Source organism: Leptosomus discolor, chromosome 10, assembly GCF_034619465.1.
Source record: "Leptosomus discolor isolate bLepDis1 chromosome 10, bLepDis1.hap2, whole genome shotgun sequence".
Classification (NCBI taxonomy): domain Eukaryota; kingdom Metazoa; phylum Chordata; class Aves; order Leptosomiformes; family Leptosomidae; genus Leptosomus; species Leptosomus discolor.
In genome coordinates this window covers 2,403,277-2,422,510 of record NC_141400.1, presented here as the reverse complement: position 1 = coordinate 2,422,510, position 19,234 = coordinate 2,403,277, and the positions used below count along the sequence as shown (strand labels likewise).

General features: G+C 50.8%; 1 protein-coding gene across 3 annotated transcripts in view; it reads right to left on the bottom strand.

The window, feature by feature from the left end:
- The window catches only part of SIL1 (SIL1 nucleotide exchange factor), a 99,618-nt gene that overhangs the window by 67,070 nt on the left and 13,314 nt on the right, over nt 1–19,234 (bottom strand). The window contains exons 3-5 of one of the 3 annotated variants that reach the window (XM_086470917.1): nt 12,664–12,815; nt 8,798–8,912; nt 5,402–5,537 (exon numbers count right to left, since the gene is read on the bottom strand). In XM_086470917.1, the coding sequence (XP_086327043.1) occupies nt 5,402–5,537; nt 8,798–8,902 (241 nt within the window). In that variant the 5' untranslated portion in view covers nt 8,903–8,912; nt 12,664–12,815. Of the gene's footprint in view, nt 1–5,401; nt 5,538–8,797; nt 8,913–12,658; nt 12,816–19,234 lie in introns of those variants that run through there. The other 2 variants (XM_086470919.1, XM_086470918.1) reach the window with 2 other exon arrangements.

Here is a 19,234-nt window from a genome sequence, read left to right as displayed (position 1 = left end):
ACGGTTCGGACAGATTCATTAATTCAGCAAAGCAATTAGCAGGAGCTGCTGCAGCTCAGGACATCCCTGTGAACAGCAGGAGCAAGATACCCACCGACAAGGTGTAAGGAAATCCTCACCAGCCACCACATCAGCGCACTGTGGGCTGTGGGATGGGCCCTGGCACGGGACCGCTGAGCCAAAGGGATCCCACCCACCATTACCTTCTCCTCCCAGCTTTAAAAACCTCTTCTGGGCTTAGAGCAGTGCTGGCTCATTCGGCCACTGAAATCTCTTGAAAGACAAGGACAGGCAATGAAACTGGACCGAGTTATTCCCCATCCTGAGTCCTGCTCTGTCCAAAAATCACAGCAAGTCCTTCAAAGCAGCTTCTGAAACCACCTCCCCAACACGAAGGCTTTCTTCGAGAACTGTGTTTCCACGGGTGTAAAACCTTGTTTGTGCAGCGAATGAGACAGAGGGAAGGCCCGAGACAAATCTGAACAGCAAAGACAGCTACCAGTGGAGCAAGCAGCCCAAGGATCCTTGGAAGCGGCAGCCATGGATATTCAAATGCTCAGCAATGTATCATCAGCTCCCCGCTGAACATAAGACGGTTTCATCTCTGCAGAAGCAGCAACAACAGCATGCTCACATCAACTTCGCTCCGGCAGTTTGATCAACAGCAGCAGTCATGGCTTCTTATTTTTTAACTGCAATATAACCAGGCACTTAGGAAAACGACCCTGAACAGTATAAATGCTACAGAGGAACTGCAGGTGTCACCAGCACAGAGCTCTGCAAGCCAGGAGTTTAACCCCAGCTAAAGGCACAGGCCAGCCGAGCTCCTGGAACACACGCTCTGCCCGGCTAGATACCGAGATGCGCCATCCAACCGGAGAGAGATCCGATGCTGCAACGGGTCAACTGCCGATCCAAGATTTTGCTCGGTTTTTCCGGTCTGCAGGGAGCCGCTCTGGCCCAAAGGAAGCCTTTCTGTGCCCCACTGTTGGCTCCTCTCACATGGAAAGCACACAGGCTAGACTGTAAATATTTCGATATTTTAGGCAGATGAGGTTCTCACTTGGTCCATCTGGGTTTGGAAACCGGACACATCGATTCCCAACCTCAAACTGACAGCTGAGAAACCTGCCAGTGAATTTCTGTCACGGCAGGGAGCAGGAAAGTGCTGTGGCCACAGAGGTGGACAGAGCCCATCTGCAGAGGTGCTGCGGAGCCCAGGCTCCCCACAGCGCTGAAGAGATGATTAACCCCCTTTTCCTCTCCCAGTTAAGCCCTTGCCTCTCACATCCTTTTTCCTAATCTCAGAGCTATGTCTTCCCAGAGGAGCCACTTCTGACCTTAATGTCAGGTGGAAAATCTGTTGGTCAGCGATACGACTAGATGGTCAGAGCAATCCAACTTATCAATCACTATCAGGAATGCCGAACAAACCAGAGGGAAACAAGGTACCCAAATAACAAAAGTAGGCAATTCCCAGGAAATGAAGCATTCATGTGCTCCAGGGTGTTGCGTGGCAGATTTGAGGTCACCTGGAAACGTGGAAGAAACGCTTTTACATACAGCAACCCCAAGAAAACCGTCAAATTGATGGAGAAGAGCACCACCACCCCCCAAACCTTCCCACTCATCTCTGCCACCCCAAAGACTAAGGATCAGCCTCTGGTTGCCATAACCATCAGGCAAGATCACCTTGAGAAGCGGCAGGGTGTTTCCGCGCGCCGACAGACGTGCCTCCACACGCCTGGCAAAGCTTAATGTAGGCAGCAACATAAAGCAAGTCGCCTCTGCTATGCCTCTCCAGAGAGCTTCCGACTCACAAGGGCACTATCACCCGGTAAAAGCGCATTCAGAAAGGGAAAAGATGTCAGAGGGAGCACAACTGCAAAAAAACTCTGCATCTGCAGCGGAACAGCTACCTGACCACGAGCAGCGATCGCAGGTGTGAACACCCATTCAGAGGGCGTTGCAGTCCCGCTCATCAAAACCCAAGCAGGCTGCACGCTCCTATTATAGACGCCAACCAAGAACAGAACAAGCCCCGCAGACGTCTTCATCATTTCCTCAGACCATACCAAAAAAAAAAGGAAAACAACAGAGGTGCTGGAAGACTCACATTATCCTTTCTAACCCAGCTGCACCTGGTGCATTATTTAGTGCCAAGTGAGAAAGCAGCAATGCCTAACAAAGTGTTAAAGGACTTTGTGAAGTTTCACCAACCTTTCCACAGCCCGTCAGCTTCCCGGCTGGCTGGCAGGAGAGACAACTGATCCTCTTGCTTCCAGATTACAGGCGGCAGAGCTCTTAGGGTAACTGTCTCTCTGTGTTTGCATCCAGCTACCTCCAGCAGCTTGAAGCGTGCTCAAAGCGCAAGAAGGCACTTGATCAAAATCCAGCTCGCATTGTAGGCAGCGAGGGAACAACCGCACAAAGCAGCGCTACATATACAATAACAATTTAATTTGGTGGAGAGATTTGACAGGTTACAGGGTGATGACACCGCTGCAATCTCGGAGGAAACACGGTTTGATACAATTAGCAACAGGGAACTACAGAACAGCAGAGCACAACTGGAAGTATGTGTACAAAAGATGAGCAACTGCAGGACTGGACAGAAGCACAGAAATCCCACGTTGAGATCAGAACAGGAACAAGATGAACCAGGAGTGTGACGGGGGAAACGCAGCTCTGAGCTCCCTCCCACTACTCAAATCTGAAGATCCAGGTTTTAAATCAAAACCTTTGCTTCCCCAGGAGAGACTGGCCCCTCTGCAGGGGTACAACGGAAGGTGGTGTGGCGGCACCCTGGAGAGGCGGGCAGCAGAAAGCAAACTTCTGAGCACCGTGCTGCGGTTCACTTTGCCCGGGGCTGAGCACACACCAGCCAGCCCAGCCAGGACCCTGCTCAGCTCCGAGCGAGTGAAATCACATGGAAAACCTTGGAAGGCGCAGACCCACCAGATCAGACACGCTGCCTCTGCTAAAGGGCCGAAAGGCACGTCCCCATGCAGCCACGCTGGGGTCAGCTCCCTCCCCAGCACAGACCTGGGCTAGCAAGGGGGCAGCCCTCGAGATCAGAGGCTGCAGGGATGAGCTGGAGGCGGTAGCAGCTTCCCCAGCCTCGCTTCGGGTGATACACACGCTAAAAGCACGAGTCACAGCGCACACGCACACGATTTTGCTTCAGAGAAACCCACAGGAGACAAAAACCCAGGCTGGGAGGGGGAGACCAAGGAAGACTCCTCTTTCGGACATGTCTCTGCCCAAATCTCCACGCACCCCCGAAATGAGGACCCGTGGTGGCGAGCGGGTAAGGCAGGCCACCATTTGCACCCTTTACAAGAGTAATCGAAATTCTTCTCCTCTGTGAATGCTGACAAGCTCCCCACTTCCACGAGCCCTTCGCGGCACGTGCCCCGCGTGGAACTGCTACAAAAACGAAGGGGAACAAGACACCCGAGCGACGGAGAAGGTGCTTCCGAACAAAACAGTCGACGACGTTTATAATGACTGCAAGTATACACATATGCTGCTCCAGCAAGGGTGGTGGGGATCTGCCAGCCTGAATACTGAGCAGGGACACCACACGCCTTCCATACATAATGGTACAAAAATGGAATATAAGTATGTACTGCAGCTTTGTGAAATTTAGGGGCTTTTGCTAGACATTTATGCTATACAAAGATTTACATTTGGAAAACTCATTCTGCTATATCTGGCAGAAATTTCAAGACAAATGGATCCCGTATTTATTCAATGATAATACCGAGCACAGGATAAAGCTCTTTTAAATTCAGAGCGCTTTATAAAAATTAATTACTACTTAGTTCACCCTTCTGAGGTGGGAAGGCATTACACCTGCATATACATGAGGACACCAAAGCACAAGTGGATTAAATACCTTGTTCAAGACCCCAGAGGCAGGCTTACTGATCATCCTAATTGCCGAAATATGTGCACACGTGCATCTGTGTGTGTGTTTAAACGGGCTCACCCTCTCCAGAGCCTTCCCCAGCGCACAGGTTTTTGCAGAAAAGCCAGCCTGCTCACTTGGTGCTTTCTCACCATACGTGTCCCGTACACGTCTTTCGACACTGTCCTGGGTTACAGTGTAAAATGTGCCAAAAGAAAAAAAATATATTCTATGACCATCTTCAGGAGCTGTTGAGACCAGGTGGGGCGGTGCTCCCTGCCTCCCCCCCTCTGGACTATCTCCTGTTACTGGCCACAACAAGGCCTTATCGCCTGACCCATCGATAACTCGCTCCTGGGCTATCTCCTGTTCATGGCCCATCAAGGAACTGCCTCACGACTCCCCATCCCATGGTGAGATGCTCCGCCCGGGGGGAAGGAGCCAAGCAGTCCATGCCAAATAAAAACGGAGATTTTGAACACCCTAGCAGCCTTCTTCCACTGGATTCCCAGAGGAGTTTTTCACCCCCACTGGAGTTCCAGAGGACAAGAGCTACCTACCTACCACTGGACCTTCGGAGGAAGACCAGACCCTTTTACCTGATCGCTGCTTCCACAGAACTACACCCATCGCTTCAGGAGGACTGCAGCCAGCACCTTATCGGACTGCTACTGCCCCCCTAACAGGGGGTCAGGTTGTATTCCTGACTCTGTCAGTGTAAACCAGGGGGTTGTTTGTTTTTCCCTGCCTTGTGTTATATATATATATATATATATATATATATTAGTAAAGAACTGTTATTCCTATTCCCCATATCTTTGCCTGAAGGCCCGTTAATTTCAAAATTATAATAGTTTGGAGGGAAGGGGGTTGCACTCTCCATTTCAAGGGAGGCTCCTGCCTTCCTCCACAGACACCTGTCTTTTCAAACCAAGACAGACACCAACCCCAAAAAAAAGGGAAGAGATTTTTTTTTGGTGGGACGTGTGGATAAGGATAAAAGCTGGATTTCAAACGGCCAAGGAACAGAAGCCCCATTGTTAAAAAGCTGTGCAGTGTTACATTGACGGTTCTTCATCACGTTGCCACCAAGCAGCATTTCACCAGCCCACACTGGAGCACAGCAGACCTGGGACACCATGTGCCGACAAACATGATAAAATCTGTCCCCTGACAAGCGTGCGAGCAGAGAAAGGGCTCCCGAGCTCGTGACAGAGACACATCACCACCTACAACGCGACTGGCAGCCCACTCGACCTGCCCCAGTGAACTGAAAGCACTTTAGCAACTGCTCCCATTGCCAGTCGGTTTGGGGATGGTCTCCGGTCCCTGTCTTGGGTCACTGGGTCTGTACGTCTTCGGCTGAACACCAGCAAAAGAACACATTGTCATGGAAACAAACAGGTATTTTGAGTTTCTGCACAGCTCCTGTCAGCGCTGTCCGGGGGGCTTTCAGAGGGACGCTATAATTAGTCATCAGCGAGTTACCTGGACGGAGGGTTTGCCACTGATGTGTGGGGTAAAACACTTCCAGGTCTTCAGGATCAGCATCATCCTCTGTTACCGGCTCTTTCCCGCTGTCATCTTTTATGTCGCTCTCTTCTATTTTTGTAAGGGCAAACTCCTTTCAGATAGAAGAGATTCAGCTCATTAGCAATTGCATCTGGGTAATTTAGTGCCGGCTGAGAATATAAAATTTTTTCCTCTCGCCAGCAGATTTTTTTTTTTTTTTTTTTTTTTTTGACATCCAAGATTCTTTCCACATGGTTAAATTTAGATTTAAAGTATATTAAAGGTTAAACATGCATAACTAGCATGACATTTGTGCTGAACAAAGCAACACAGCTTATTTCCTATTCCAGTGCAGGCTGCAGGCTTAAAACAAGCTTTTGCAGAGCCTCACCTGTATTACAGTCAGAGCCAGGAGCCCTGGCTATTATTAGGGTTGTGTAACATTGTAAGACCCTGTTTTCCCTTGCCTAAAAATATGTCAAACTTTTAACTTTTTCAGCTGAAATTTTCCACACGAGTGGAACGCCTCAAGCATTGTGGGGTTTTTTTGTTGGGTTTTTTTTTTTTTTTTCTTTTCTTAAATGCAGTTATTTCAGGCTTGGAGAAGATTTCAGCTAAAATAGTTCAGCTATTTCCAAAATAGGACACGGGGAAAACACACCGAATTGCCCACACAATAAAAACACGAGCATCCTTTTCTTCACCCGTTCCCGGTGTCCTCCAAGTCTTTTAAAACAATGAGGTAGCGATTTAATCACCGCCTACGTTGCAAGCGCAGCACGCGAACGGCAGAGGTGCGGTAGATCAGCCAGCACGAGGGGTATGGCGCTACGCAAAGGAAAAAACGAGGATGAAAAGCAGGAAAAAAAAAAAAGTCCTTGCTGTGAGGGAAACCTCACTGTTCGCTGGAAAGTCTCCCTGGGGAGCTGGTGGGAGTCCCGTAAAACTGCAACGGGTAAAATAATCGAGAGCGCGCAGTAAGAGCCTCGTACTATCTCGCACCGGGCTATGAACTGCCCCGGAAGCAGGTCTGCGCTGTTCTGGTGTTCACAGGAACAGAGAAGCTGGTCCAGGCTAGTCACCCAGACAGCTCAGCTTCTGTTGCAGGGAGTATTCTCAGCTTCTGATACCGTCAAGGACGACACCACTGAGTAATTTCAAATAATCAGCCTGTAGGGAAAGATTATTCCTAACTGTTAGCAATTAGAGTAAGAGTTACAGCTCACTTCATGAAGTGTTTTGATATTAATCCTTAAGATGTTTTTCACAGGGAAAAAAAAAAAAGAAGTCAATTAAGAGGTTAACTGGAAATTTTAGGCCATGTTCTGCCTTCACTTCTTCCACTTCTTGGAAAAAAATATGTGCATATTTTCTTGCAGAATCTGGGTGCCTTGCATATCGATATCCACTATCTGCCCTCGGAGAGCGTTTGCGAGCAAGAGAAATGTCAGCCCGAGCAAAACACGTACAATCGGCAACGACAGTGGTAACACATGACGATAGTTGACAACCCTATAGGATGTTTTTGTTTTATCCGTCAAAAGGGATTGAAATTTTGGAAATCCTCTGGAAAAACGGAGCTTAATTTCTGTTTTCACTTAGTGCATCAGAGGCTTGAAATTGTTAAAATTATGACAAATGGTTAAAGCTCAGTAACAATCATAAACATAACAAGCCAGGTTCTACTGATGAAAATCAACGTTAATATTTTATGAGCCAAGATGCAACAGGACTAAAACAAATGAGCCAGAGCAGTTATTACTTAGCTTATTTACACTACCATACTATTATCCAAGAGGGACTTAACGACACAGGCCATTGTAAATTTACCCACAGGCCTCCGAGTGTTTTATCTGTCGAAACACATAATGGAGATGGCTGATGTTTACTGGCTCTGCTCATGCCATGGTCTAAATGCTCAGTAAGGACAAAAGGATGTGACTCGGTTCGTTTAAATGTTACTGCCACTGCTTGGCCCACAGTTGCTTTGCAATACCCCATTTTCATTAGTATTTCCAGCAAAAACGGGCAACAACACACAAGCGATTCTTCATTTATGCAGAAATCGGGTAGAATCCTCTTCAGTTTGTTTTCATAACTAAAATAAGCAGAAAGAAAGATGGTGTCTAAAGAACAAGGGACATTTCCTTAAAGGCAAAAAGCCTCCTTGCCTCATCCGTCTGAAATCAACGGCAACAAGCGGAAAAGCCTCAGCAGGGAAGGCTTGAGCCAACCTGCAGCCTGTTTGCCACAAAGAAGGGACGTGGCCACCACGGAGCTGTTGCAGGGGGAGCGCAGGAGCAGGTGACGGGAGAGTGAACCGCCCGTTGCCTTACCCCTGCCTGAACCTCGGCGTCAGGCCGCCTGCCAGCTGGCTGTCCCAGGGCTTGTTCTCCAGCTGGGATGACCGTGCTCTACCTCCAGCCTCCTCCCCGAAATAAAGACGCATCATCTCACCCTCACGGGACTCCAGGTGAGCCCGAGCACTGGGTTTATGCTGTCGTCCGGCTGTTGTGTTTGCTCTGGGCAGCAGCACAGCCCCCAAACAGCCGCATCACACACGGCACGGACCAGGAAGCTGCGAGGCAAAGGCACGAGCGAGCGTCCAGGGACGTGGGGGGGCAGCGATCCCCTACGCCAGTGCTGCTGGGGGAGCCCTTGTTTTAAGCCACAGCATTAATTATCTAAAACCCCACCGCTCTACCGCTACAGAGCTCATCTCAAGGAAGCCCTTCAGATTTTAGGGGGTTCTGGCACCAAAGGCTCAGCAGCAAATCCAACCCAGAGGAGTTTTGCACACTTGTGTAAGTGCAAAGGGGCAGCCAGCGTCCACGCACCTCAACTGCTGCTTCAGAACAACACTGGAAGTGGCAAAATCCACGCACGTGGGATGCAAGGACCTGAGAGGGTGCTCTTCTAAGCCTGACTTGCTTGTAGTGATGCAACAGAGGCCCAGCTAGGATCCTAATTGAGGACGTCTTCCCCTCTTCTGGCCACTAGGCCACTGAATTAGCTTTGCCTCTTGCCAGGGGGGCAACGTGTGACGACTTCAAACAGAAAAAGTGACACCCAGCAAACAAGAGAGCTGCCCAAGTTGCACTGTTCCCACCGCAAACCCTCTGGACCCATCATACTCTGGATTTCCTGGGGTGAAGCAAGCAGTCTTCAGAGAGAAGCCCTTCCGCAATGTTGTTATTGAAGACCCATTGTCAAGGAGAGGTGATTCACCAACCACTGCAACACCCTGCTTGGCCTTACAGGGGGATCAGGTAAGGCTGTTGCCCCAGGTAAAGGCTGTTGCCCCACCAGAAACGCGGGAGGCTGGACAGCCCTTTGCAAACACGGCTCTCGGCCAGAGCGGTCGACACTTACGGGAACTCTGTCGCTTAGGCTTGGCTGGGAAACCACGGCAGAAACCACCAAGACCAGCAGGTTGACTCTGGCAGCGGCGGAGAGGAGACCAGCCCAGTGAGACATCGCCACCAGCCTGAAATGCAAAGGAAAACAAAACCAACGACATTTCAGCCCACGTTTTCACAGGTTTCTGCGTCCTTTCGGCGACATTTTGCAACACAGCATGGGTTCAGGGGTGCGACACAGAACACCTTGAGGTGTTAGTGCACGGGTCTCGTTGGGGGCAGCCGATAGCAAGGGGTGCCGAGTTCACCGCTAATGGAGTTTATGACAGGTAACGACAAAGCAGCTTATATTGACCCTGCGGGGGCTTGTATCTCTCCCAGAAATACGACGAGACCTGCAAGTCTTGTTTGAAATCACTGCCATGGATGATAACTACAGGGGAAAATAAAAAAACAGTGCAATTCTGCATAGGCTTTTTATGCCTGTGCCTCACTTTAAGCAAAGAAGTAGCTGCGTTAATCCAAATTAAACAAAACTACCGGCTGCCAAAGGATCAGGAGTTTAGCTAAATCCATATGTAGGCTTTGCTTGAGGAAAACAACATTTTGCAGAGGTGAACAAGGTTTCCTTGGTGGTTCCTACAGAGCAAGGCTTTCCCTGCCGCTCAGAGCACCAGCTCCTCTGGACTGGGAGCCCAAGACCAAGCTCTGCCTGCACTTGCAGCAGACCACAAAGCAGTCCCACGGCTTTCAGCCACCCTGGCCGAGCACAGGCCACCTACTGAACAAGAGAGAGAGGAAAAAAAAAGAAAGGTCCTGCTCCTGGGGCTGCCAGTCACCCTGGTAGGGAGCTCGTATCCCCACCACTAGGTGTGTAACCACGCACACGCGCGTCCCCACCGCCTCACAACACGAGGCTTTGGATGCACCTCCAGCGTCCAGCTCGCTGCTTCTCACGCCGGGGTAGGGAACGGAGCAGCCTGCCAGCGCACAGGCTGGAGAAGTATTTCCTTTGATTGGCTCTAAATTTACACGCTGCTAAATTAAACTAAATGAGGTCTTTTGAAAGAAGATGGGACTGATTAGTTCCGTTCAAACACTCCTTCATTACTCATCCCTCCATCAAGTCTGCTCCTACTCCTATCCAGGTTTTAAAGAATTTCCTCCCATACACGCAGTCCTCAACATCTTTCTTTCTGTCCCTGTTGTCCATCAGGATGGCACATCACATTGCAGGTTTTTTCCTTCCTTGAAGCAACCATCTTCTATTCCACAAAGCAGAAAATATGCTCACAGGCACCCCCAACACCAACTCCTGCCACCAAAGAATCTCTGCCCACAAAAGACTTCAGGGACACGGAGGGAGTAGAATCCTCTCCTTCCGGCCCTTGACTGCTACCTTGTCTGCCCACTCTGGTATGCTACTTCTTCCTCTTCCTGCTTGGTTTTTCCTTTAGTCAAAAAAAGAAAAATAAAGGCAAAACACCACAACACATGGGGCAGTGGTGGACGTCCAGGAAAAAGCAGCAGAGCAGGGAGCACAAACAGTAATACATCTGATACACTTCTGCATCTTCCAAAACCCCTCCCGACTCAGGATCTTCCTGAACAGCAGCCTCTACCTTTGAGCTCAAATCCAGATCAACCGGATTTTTGGTTTTCCCGTTAATGGCTTTTGGAGTGGATCTGGACTTCTGACGCCCACGGCACCCCTCAGCAATGAGCTCCCCTGCTTAATTCACGCCGTACATGAAAGTATCACCTCGCGTTTCCGACCCGGTGCCTGACACCCTCCTTTGACGTCTCCTCTTTTCTAAAGGGTCAAAGAACCACGTCAAAGACCCTCAAGCCCTTACCAAACTCCAACTGGACTAGAAGAAAAGCTCTCCATTTCCAGAAGACAGGCAAAGACAACCTGTGGCCAAAGCCTCCATCTCTCTCCTGGGGCACTGCCAAGAGCAACCAGGCTACAACCAACACCCAGGTTCCTGAGCTGGAAAACCTAGAGCAGAATTCACAGGCTCAAACCCCACCTGCTCCCAGAAGACTGAAGTACCCTTGTGGTCAATGCCACAATCAAGACCTCAGTCTCAGACTGATCACGACACACAGTTCCCCCTCAACTCATCTCAGCACAAACTGCTGCTTTTTACACAGGAAACAGTTTTGGGGTTTGTTTTTTTGTTAGTTATAAAACAAGCAGCAAAACTGGGATAATGAAAAATAGATGTATCCGTAAAACTTTACCTGCAAGCCTGGAAATAAAAAGAAAAAAGAAGAAAAAGAAATTCAACAAAGCAGCAGCTGAAAGAAAACACGCACTCCCATAAAAATAGAGCTCACGTGTACCGAGAAGGCTGGTGGTAAACGACAGTACAGCCTCTTTAAAGCCTACAACTTCATGCCTGCCTGGAAGATGACATCTGCACAACAATTAGCAGTTTGCTTAGGTCCCAGGTAGGCAGGAGGAGCTAGCATGTGAAACACGGGGGTTTGAAGCTCCTGGAGCGAAGCCCGCGCAGGCTGACATCTCGCTACAGGACAGACGCACGCAGGGGGCGAGAGGATTTCCAGATCGAACGCTCTGTGGATACGACGCGTTTTCAGAAACGACCCGCTCGGCCTGCAAAGCGGAAAGGGTGGGAGCTGTGACCCCACCTGCCCGGGGAGCATTTGCTCTGATTTAAAGACATTATTTTGGATCCAGCAGCTCCCACGGACAGCTGCAGCCAGTCAGCACAAGAATCGCTACAGGAGGACCACAAATTCCCCTTCTGCGGAGTGGGGTATTGGTTTTTTTCCCAATAATCATCTTAAGTCAAAGAAAATCAGGTACTAGGGAAAGAGCAAAGGCTCACACTCAAAGAAACCTCTGCTCCTGGCAGCAGTCCTCCCATCAGAGCAGGTGATGTTCTTGGCTCAGCGAGGTTTTGCTCCGCAGCTCCAGAAAAACCCGCCTGCACCAGCGGCCGCAGAAACAGCAGCATTGCCATTACGTTCTCCATTAGCAGGGACATTTTTACTGATTTTACTAGCTGTGCCTCAGGAAGTGCTGCACAGCCCCAGGAATGTGGTTGCAGAGTCACAGGCGACAGTTCAAAGCAAGTCAGTACGAGAAACGTACTTCATTAATGCCTTCTGCTGCTGGGAACACACCACTCTCACGTCCTAACTCAAAGCCCGTGCAGCGTATGCTGTGCCACTCCAATAAATCCATCTGAAGCCTCACGTGGATTCCGATCCACTGCTCTGGGAGAGCACACAGACATCCCGGAGAGCTCCCCAGCCCCCTCGCCAGGCTCTGGTTTTACAGCTGACTGGAAGTAATAACAAGCTAATCCTTGTTCTCATCTAGGGATCGAGGGAGCAGCACAGGAATTACAAGCCTTGCAAAATTGTCTGCAAATTTACCAGCAGGTTCAGCCCGGGTATCCACCCAGCTACCCTTCGTTGAGATGGCCAGTGGTAACAAAAGCATCCACAGCACTTTGTGTGTCCACAAGCCCAAATAACTCACAGAGCTCCCCTTGCCGAGCGTCGGGCAGTACTGGAGAACAACCAAACGATGACAGACATCGAGGAACACAGCCCAAGCACCCTTCGGCTGGACTGGTGACGTGAAGACCTCCAAGCACTAACAGCCTCTTTGGCTGAAGCCAAGGTTGGATGGGCAACAAAGTTAAGGAAACTGTTTTAAAGACAGACGTGTAACTTGGCACGTCTGGTTGAAGAGACGCACTCAGGACACGCACTGTAATCGGTGCTGAGTCAAGATGCCCGTTCAAACGCAAGTTTTAACGACACTGGCTGAGCCGAGCGTGACGTGCTAAGTGATGTGCAACACAACGGAGAAAGAGAAGGAAATTTAGCCGACCTGACCTGAAATGTTCTTCCTCTGAGCAACAGCGTCCCCAGGTCTGCAATGAGCACCCGTTTTTGTTGACTTGCTACTGAAGAGCAGAGCAGTGTCAGTCAGATGCCTTGGGAATGTCTCGTGGACAGCAGTCCCTCCTCCTCTGATGACTGTGCAGCTACACCAACAGGAGAAAGAGGAGGTTTTAATCAAATTCAGCCTGTTTGTAAGAGAGGAAACAGCTGGTGGACAAACAGAGGATTACTAGGAGGCCACAGGACACTCTGCCCTTCCCCATTCATTACAGTCAGGTCTGCACAACCCTCTGCTGTCAAACAGATGAGCAGGACCAACCTGCAAATATGACCATCCTCTCTTCTTCCCAAAGGCACAGAGACACAATAAGTGTACTGATAAGTACAAATCAAGCTAAAGGACGCCAACCTGGAAATACTCATGTGTTGGTGGACACAAGCCCAGATGACCATGTGTCTGCTTAGCGGATCTCAATCCTGAAGACCTGCCTCAGCTCTCCCTGTCCTGACAGTATTTGGACATTGCACTGTGGCTTCTGGCATGAAGTACAGGATTTCTTGGCTTTCCTCTAGAAATAGGAGCCACGAGAAGGCAACTTGCCTGTATTAAAACCCCAGTGGCTTTTACAGGACCGAGCACAGTCCTGTCTTTCCAAACAAGTCTGTCTCTGGTTCCCTGCAGCACATTTTAACATGGAGGATCCAGCAGGAAGATGCGAGCTGAGGGGCAAGATGCTGCCAGAACCACAACGAGCTACCAAACCTTGCACAACGCGAGTGTTCCCCACTGCCTTCGCTACGAGCGGGACTTGTGAGTCTCTGATACCACTCTTCTCCCCTTAAAAATCGATCTTCATCTTCTTTTTCTTCCCCGAGATGAGGCCTAGAAATTAATTGCACTTGCCCTCAGTGCAGTGCCCAGGTGAGGTGCTGAGACTCTGCACAGCTGATGGACAGGCACCCAGGAAGGACCAGGGACCTCCTGCTCCATGCAGATCCCTCCTGCCACGGACAGGTCCTGATCAGCAACATATCCAAAAGGAGGCAGGAGTGAAACTTCCTCTTCATTAAAGCCAATACTAAAACTACAAAGATCTTGAAAGAGACCTGAATACACTTGACTGATCAAAGAACTGGATCTGAATAAAAATTAATGATAAAACTAGAATAAAATAATAATAATGAACCTAAACACCTTATGCAAAGCAGGAGAAGAGCCCTGAACGGCAAAACCAAACATAACGAGGAGCTTCCTTCAGGGACCCGTGCAATGCTCCTGATGGAGCCCCAGTTTGCTTGTCCTCACTTCTCCCAGGAACAGGCTTCTCGGGGTAGGGACCCACCGCACCGGGCTGGCGCAGGCTCTGCGCCGCCTCGTTTGAGGTCTGATGTCGCACCCACTTGTGCCGCGCTCGGGAGGCTCTCAGCGGCTCTGCTCCTCCCGGCGCCCTGCTGCTGGGAAAGCACGCCGGTGCCACCAGCGAGCAACCCCAGCTCCGCGCAGGAGCCCGCTGCACCGAGAGGTCCCAATGTAATAAAGAATGGCTACCTGGCTTTTAGGGAACTGGCTTTTAGGGAACTGGCTTTTAGAAAAGTGCTGCTGCCCAGCCTTCAGAGACAGGGAGGGAGGCTGATTTGTACTAACCCTTACGCACAGATCCATTGCTGACTAACTAACACTCTAAAGATTAAGAACGAAGCAGAATCCGCCAAGCGAAGGACACCCGGTGGAATCCTCCAGTCAGACTGTGGGGCTCAAGGAACACAGAAGACTAAGCAGGAGAGATAAGGAGGGCAGCGAGCAAGAGCTGGTTCTGCAGTTTGGGAAAAACCCAGGATGGTACAGAGCATGCGCCACAGGAGAAGTTCAAAAGTTCAACCCTGAGGAAGACTCGCACCTTCATCCCCAACGACCACCAAGGACCCCAACAGGAGGCGTAACTTGGGCGGACTAAGGCGGGACTATGGGAGGAACTTCTGTGAATGAAATAATTAGAATAACCCACCCTTTTCTTAGAAATGCAATGAATAAACATGAAAGCTGTAAATATAAGGCAAGAATCCTAACGCTTGGGCACGCACGTATGGAAGGAGCCATCCCCCGTGCTGCCCGGCGCCGCGATAAAGAATCCCTGATTAATAACACTGCGTTGTCACTGAGTTTTCTTGGCTTCACCAATCCCTGCTGGAAGGTCCCACCCGGGCACAAGGCCCCACGCACAAGATGAAGGACAGGACAGGGAGCACCGCTTGTTTGCAAACACCCTCACACTACCAAGATCTCAGGGGAGAGGGCGCAGCTGCAACGCAGACCGTCCTGCTGATGCTGCTTATCAAATTGCCTAAAAAAAAAAAAAAGTTTATTCTTTTTGCTTGTTCCTCCTCATTTACACCTACCAGGGCTCTGCTCTGGCGTGTTAAAAACACTCCTACACGAGGGAAAAGTTGTGGGAACACCTTCCCGTATTTGGCTGCCTACGGAGAACCCACGCAGCCAGGAGGCCGACGCTTTTAGGTTTACAGGAATAAATTGCGGCTCCAGCTCTGCTGGTTAGGGACAGCCTGGCCCCAAGCAGCACGTCCTGCTCTGACCTGCAGCAGAAGCACCACTCTGAATTGGGACCAGTGCAGGGGGAGAAATTTTGACACGGGGCCACGGGGATGGAGAGGGAGGAGAAGGATAACCACGGCAGAAACGTGTCCTTACAGAGCCTGGCACCTACTGTGCGATCATGCAACTTTTATAACTGCCACTAACAAATAATAACAATAAATATTAATAACATCTGCAGGCCACCCGCTTAGCCCTCAGCTAACATCAGCCCCTCCACAGGCAGCTCAGCTGCGATACCACCTAACGTTGGTCCTTCCTACAAGCGCCGCCGGGTGCCAAGAGCTGCCCTTGCCGTGCCCGGGCGCTGCTGTGCCGTCTCCTGTCGCTGGAGACCTCCCTGCTCTGCTCTCGCTTGCCTTGGCATTTGAGTGGGTTGTTGCAGGTCCCTTATGGGTAGAGCTGGCATCACCCCTTCTACCTGACCACAGCAACGCCAGCCCCGTTGTTTATAGAGACAGCCCCGCACAGCTCAACATTAAACATCGTTTAGTCTATTAATTAAATTTACTTAATGAATTCCTTCAGAAAACAGTGCTCACAGAAAACACTGCTCTCCAGAGGGCAAGAGCACAGCTTTATACTTCGGTGGTTTGAAGGCTGAGCAAGGCTGCTGTCATCCTCCCCACCCGCTCATTAGTGGTGACGGCAGAAGGGGCCACTCTCCGCTGCGGCTCAGCAGGATCCCCGATGGCCGGGGCTGCAGCCGGCGTGTCTCTGGCAGCCCTCAGACCCTCCATGCCGGAGAGCCCTGGGTCCAGGATGGAGGCATCTTCTGCTCCGCTCAGGAGGGAGCGTACAAAAGCAGAGCACGCCTCAGACATCAGAGGACTGAACTGATCATTTATTATTTATTAAAAAAAAATGCATCTCTCTGAATTTCTGGCAGCTGCTCTCGCAGGGCTCCGCGACTGCCTGCACACGGACGCGACACCCTCGCCCTGCAGAGCTTCGGGGCTAGCAAGCACGTTCAGGTCTGTACCAGCGAGCAGGGGCTGATTTGCACCAATTTAGGACTCGTCTGGAGAGAAGAGTTGCACAGGGTCCTTCAGGACAAACAACTTTCTGAAAGCTGCCACGCTGCCTGACCCCAACCACGCTTTCCCTGTCCTCATTGCCTGCCCGCCACCCCAAATCCCAGCTGAAAACACCTCTCCTCCTGCCCATACCTATTCCCTTCTTGTGCTCCTTGCTGCAATTTCCCATGCATGGCACAGACGATTGAGTGATATTTTTCCCACACACGTATTACCTATCATTTCCATCAGCCTCTACCTGCAAGGTGACCCCTTGCCTTGGACTAACGTGGGAGTCTGCCAGTGTTCAGTACATATTTTTTTTTACCCCTTCTGCTTTCCCAAGCTTGGAGAATCTAACAGGAAAGCAAGCACAGACCGCACTAGCCAGGGCACAGGGCACCCTGACGCCCCACTGCAGCTGGGCCCCCAAGGAGCCAAAGATTGAATTGGCACACTCCCAGCCTCTCTGGAAACAGCTTTTGGTGTTTTCCCAGTTCCTGCTGCTCACTCACGGCTCTCACATCGAGTAACAACCTCCTTCCCCTGTCAGGTGCCAGCTTCCCCATCAAGAGGTTAAAAGAACAGGGAAAATTCAGGCTCAGTACTACAGAAATCCGACGCGGATGGATCAGGCGCACGACTCCCACAGCAGCACCCCCGCCACACTGGTGCCCCAGGACCAGCGCCTATCCCCCATGCCCCCGCCAAGAGCCCCGCTGCCAGCTCCGGCTCAGCCCAGAGGATTCCCACCGGGATGGCCATCCCTCCTACGTCGAGACACCCGCCGCAGAGGTGCCCCGGCAGCGGGCAGGCGAAGGGCTCCTCCAGCGGCCCCATTGATCGGCCAGAAACGGTGAGCTGCGAAGTTATGAAAAATGCATTTCCTCACCTCTGTACCGTGCTCTGGGAGGCTGTGACAGCTCTTCCTCGACGTGACGAGCCACGAGCGCAGGTCACAGCAGGGAGAAGCGCAGCGTGCAGGCAGCAAACGTGTGGCTCACTGGCTACGTGGCCAGGATTAACGTGGCATGGCAGCCCACGGGATTCATTGCGCAGGACGCCTGGAGGGATGCCCAGCTCAGGACCTCCGCTGCAAGCGAGCTGGACTCCCCCATGCTCCCAGTTTGGTGGCAAGTTCCCCGTTGAAAAGGCGGACAGCCACTGGGATCTGCCTCATGGGCCAAACCCATCTAGGAGCTGCCAGATCAGCCACTGGCACCAAAACCCAGAATAAAGCTCTAACAAGCTAATCTTAAACCCTCCCCTGAAGGGGAACAAGGGGCTCTCTGGGGATGAACATAACCTGCTGCCAAGCAGGTTCCCTCGGGACTGCTCCTCGCTTTGCCCCCAACCTCTGCACGAAGCCGGACAAGTCGTTCCCCGCGCTGGAGCTCAGTTGCTCCACTCCTAACACAGACACCACGGCTATAACCAAGGGAATTGCAGGGCTCCTTCCACTAAGGGCCACAGTGATATCTTCACGTGCTTGGACGACAGGCATTATCCAAGTTGGCTTTTTTTTTTTTTTCCCCCTGCATTAGTACTTTTAAAGTGGTCTCAGAGGATGCCTTTCTTAAGCAATTAAATAAGCCCTGGGACAGTAATGAGCACAAAGAGAGAACTGAAAAACTACCAGTACGATCAGCTAGAAGCGCCTCTCATGATGATTTCCATTCTTCTACCCTGGCATTTCCCATCAAGATTAAAAAGCGAGTCTTGCTCCCCAATCCAAAACCAAAGTAGAACAGCCAGCCAGCAGCCGGCAGCGTTTCTTCAGCAGTTTTTTTCCTAAGGAAATTTAAAACAGCGAAATGCTCCAAGGGCTGCAAATGCAGAAGTAAATGCACAGACACGGGAAGCTGAAAGAGAACATAATTCCTTCCCTCTCCTGCTCTTCATCACCTGCCACCACTGGGGAATGGTTTTTTGCCCTTCTGCTTGTGAGATGGTTACAGACTGACACGTGCTCATGCTGCACCTAGGATCAAGATGCTTCACTCTTCCTTCGTCCCTGAGCACCATTTTAAGCTTAATAAAAATCAGGGAAAAAGCAAGGAAACTGCCTGCACGCAAAGCACCAACAAATACAAGGAGTCCACAGCTGAAAAATACATTTCTTCCCTCATCTCTTGTCAGATAGCTATTTTAGATGTTACTTGTAGCAACATACGGAAAAAACAGTTGAAAATGTGACAGTGCAGCATCCCTTTAATTAAAGAATCCCTCAGGCACTGCAAAATGGCTCCGGCCAAGCGCAGGCACTGGACATCGCACACCCGCTTCCTCGGGGGTAGACGCAGCCCCGAGTCCCCCAGCAGACGAGAAGGTTTCACAGACCCCTCTGGAAGCCCGACTGCCGTTACTGGCGAGCCCCCGCCATCTGCATGGTCTGTGACCTTCCTGATGTCGTCCTGCTTTTTGCCTCGTCAGCCTCCGTTAAGCAGAGCTTTGATCCCCCAAGCAACTCCTGGTTCAGACTGCTTCTTTCCTTCTGCTGCCTAGACATGAAGGATGCCGAGCTGGAGTTCCTGAGCATCTCCGCTTCTGACGGGCAGTCTTTGATGTTGCACAGAGTGCCCGTCTCCGATTCATCTGGTCTCTTCAAACAGCAGCAGAGCCACGGCTTGTGATCTGTGCAAAACAGCGTTTTCCTTGGGGAAGAAAAGTCATGCTAGTGCTCATCTCCACCTTGTCATGGCAGAACAGGATGTATTGGTGCTTCAAAGAGCTCCTCGACCTTAAATCCTGACGACACGGTGACAAATCAGGGAACCTGCCTCCGTACGTCTCGCAAATCCCAGCAGAGGTTATGAAACAGCATTTCTGCGAACGCCTTGGCCACCACGGGAGCCCGTGCCCGCTGTCAGTTGCGCTGATCACCGCGCTCGAGGGCTGCAGGGTCTGCGTGGCTCCTCTCCACTGGGAAGGCTCG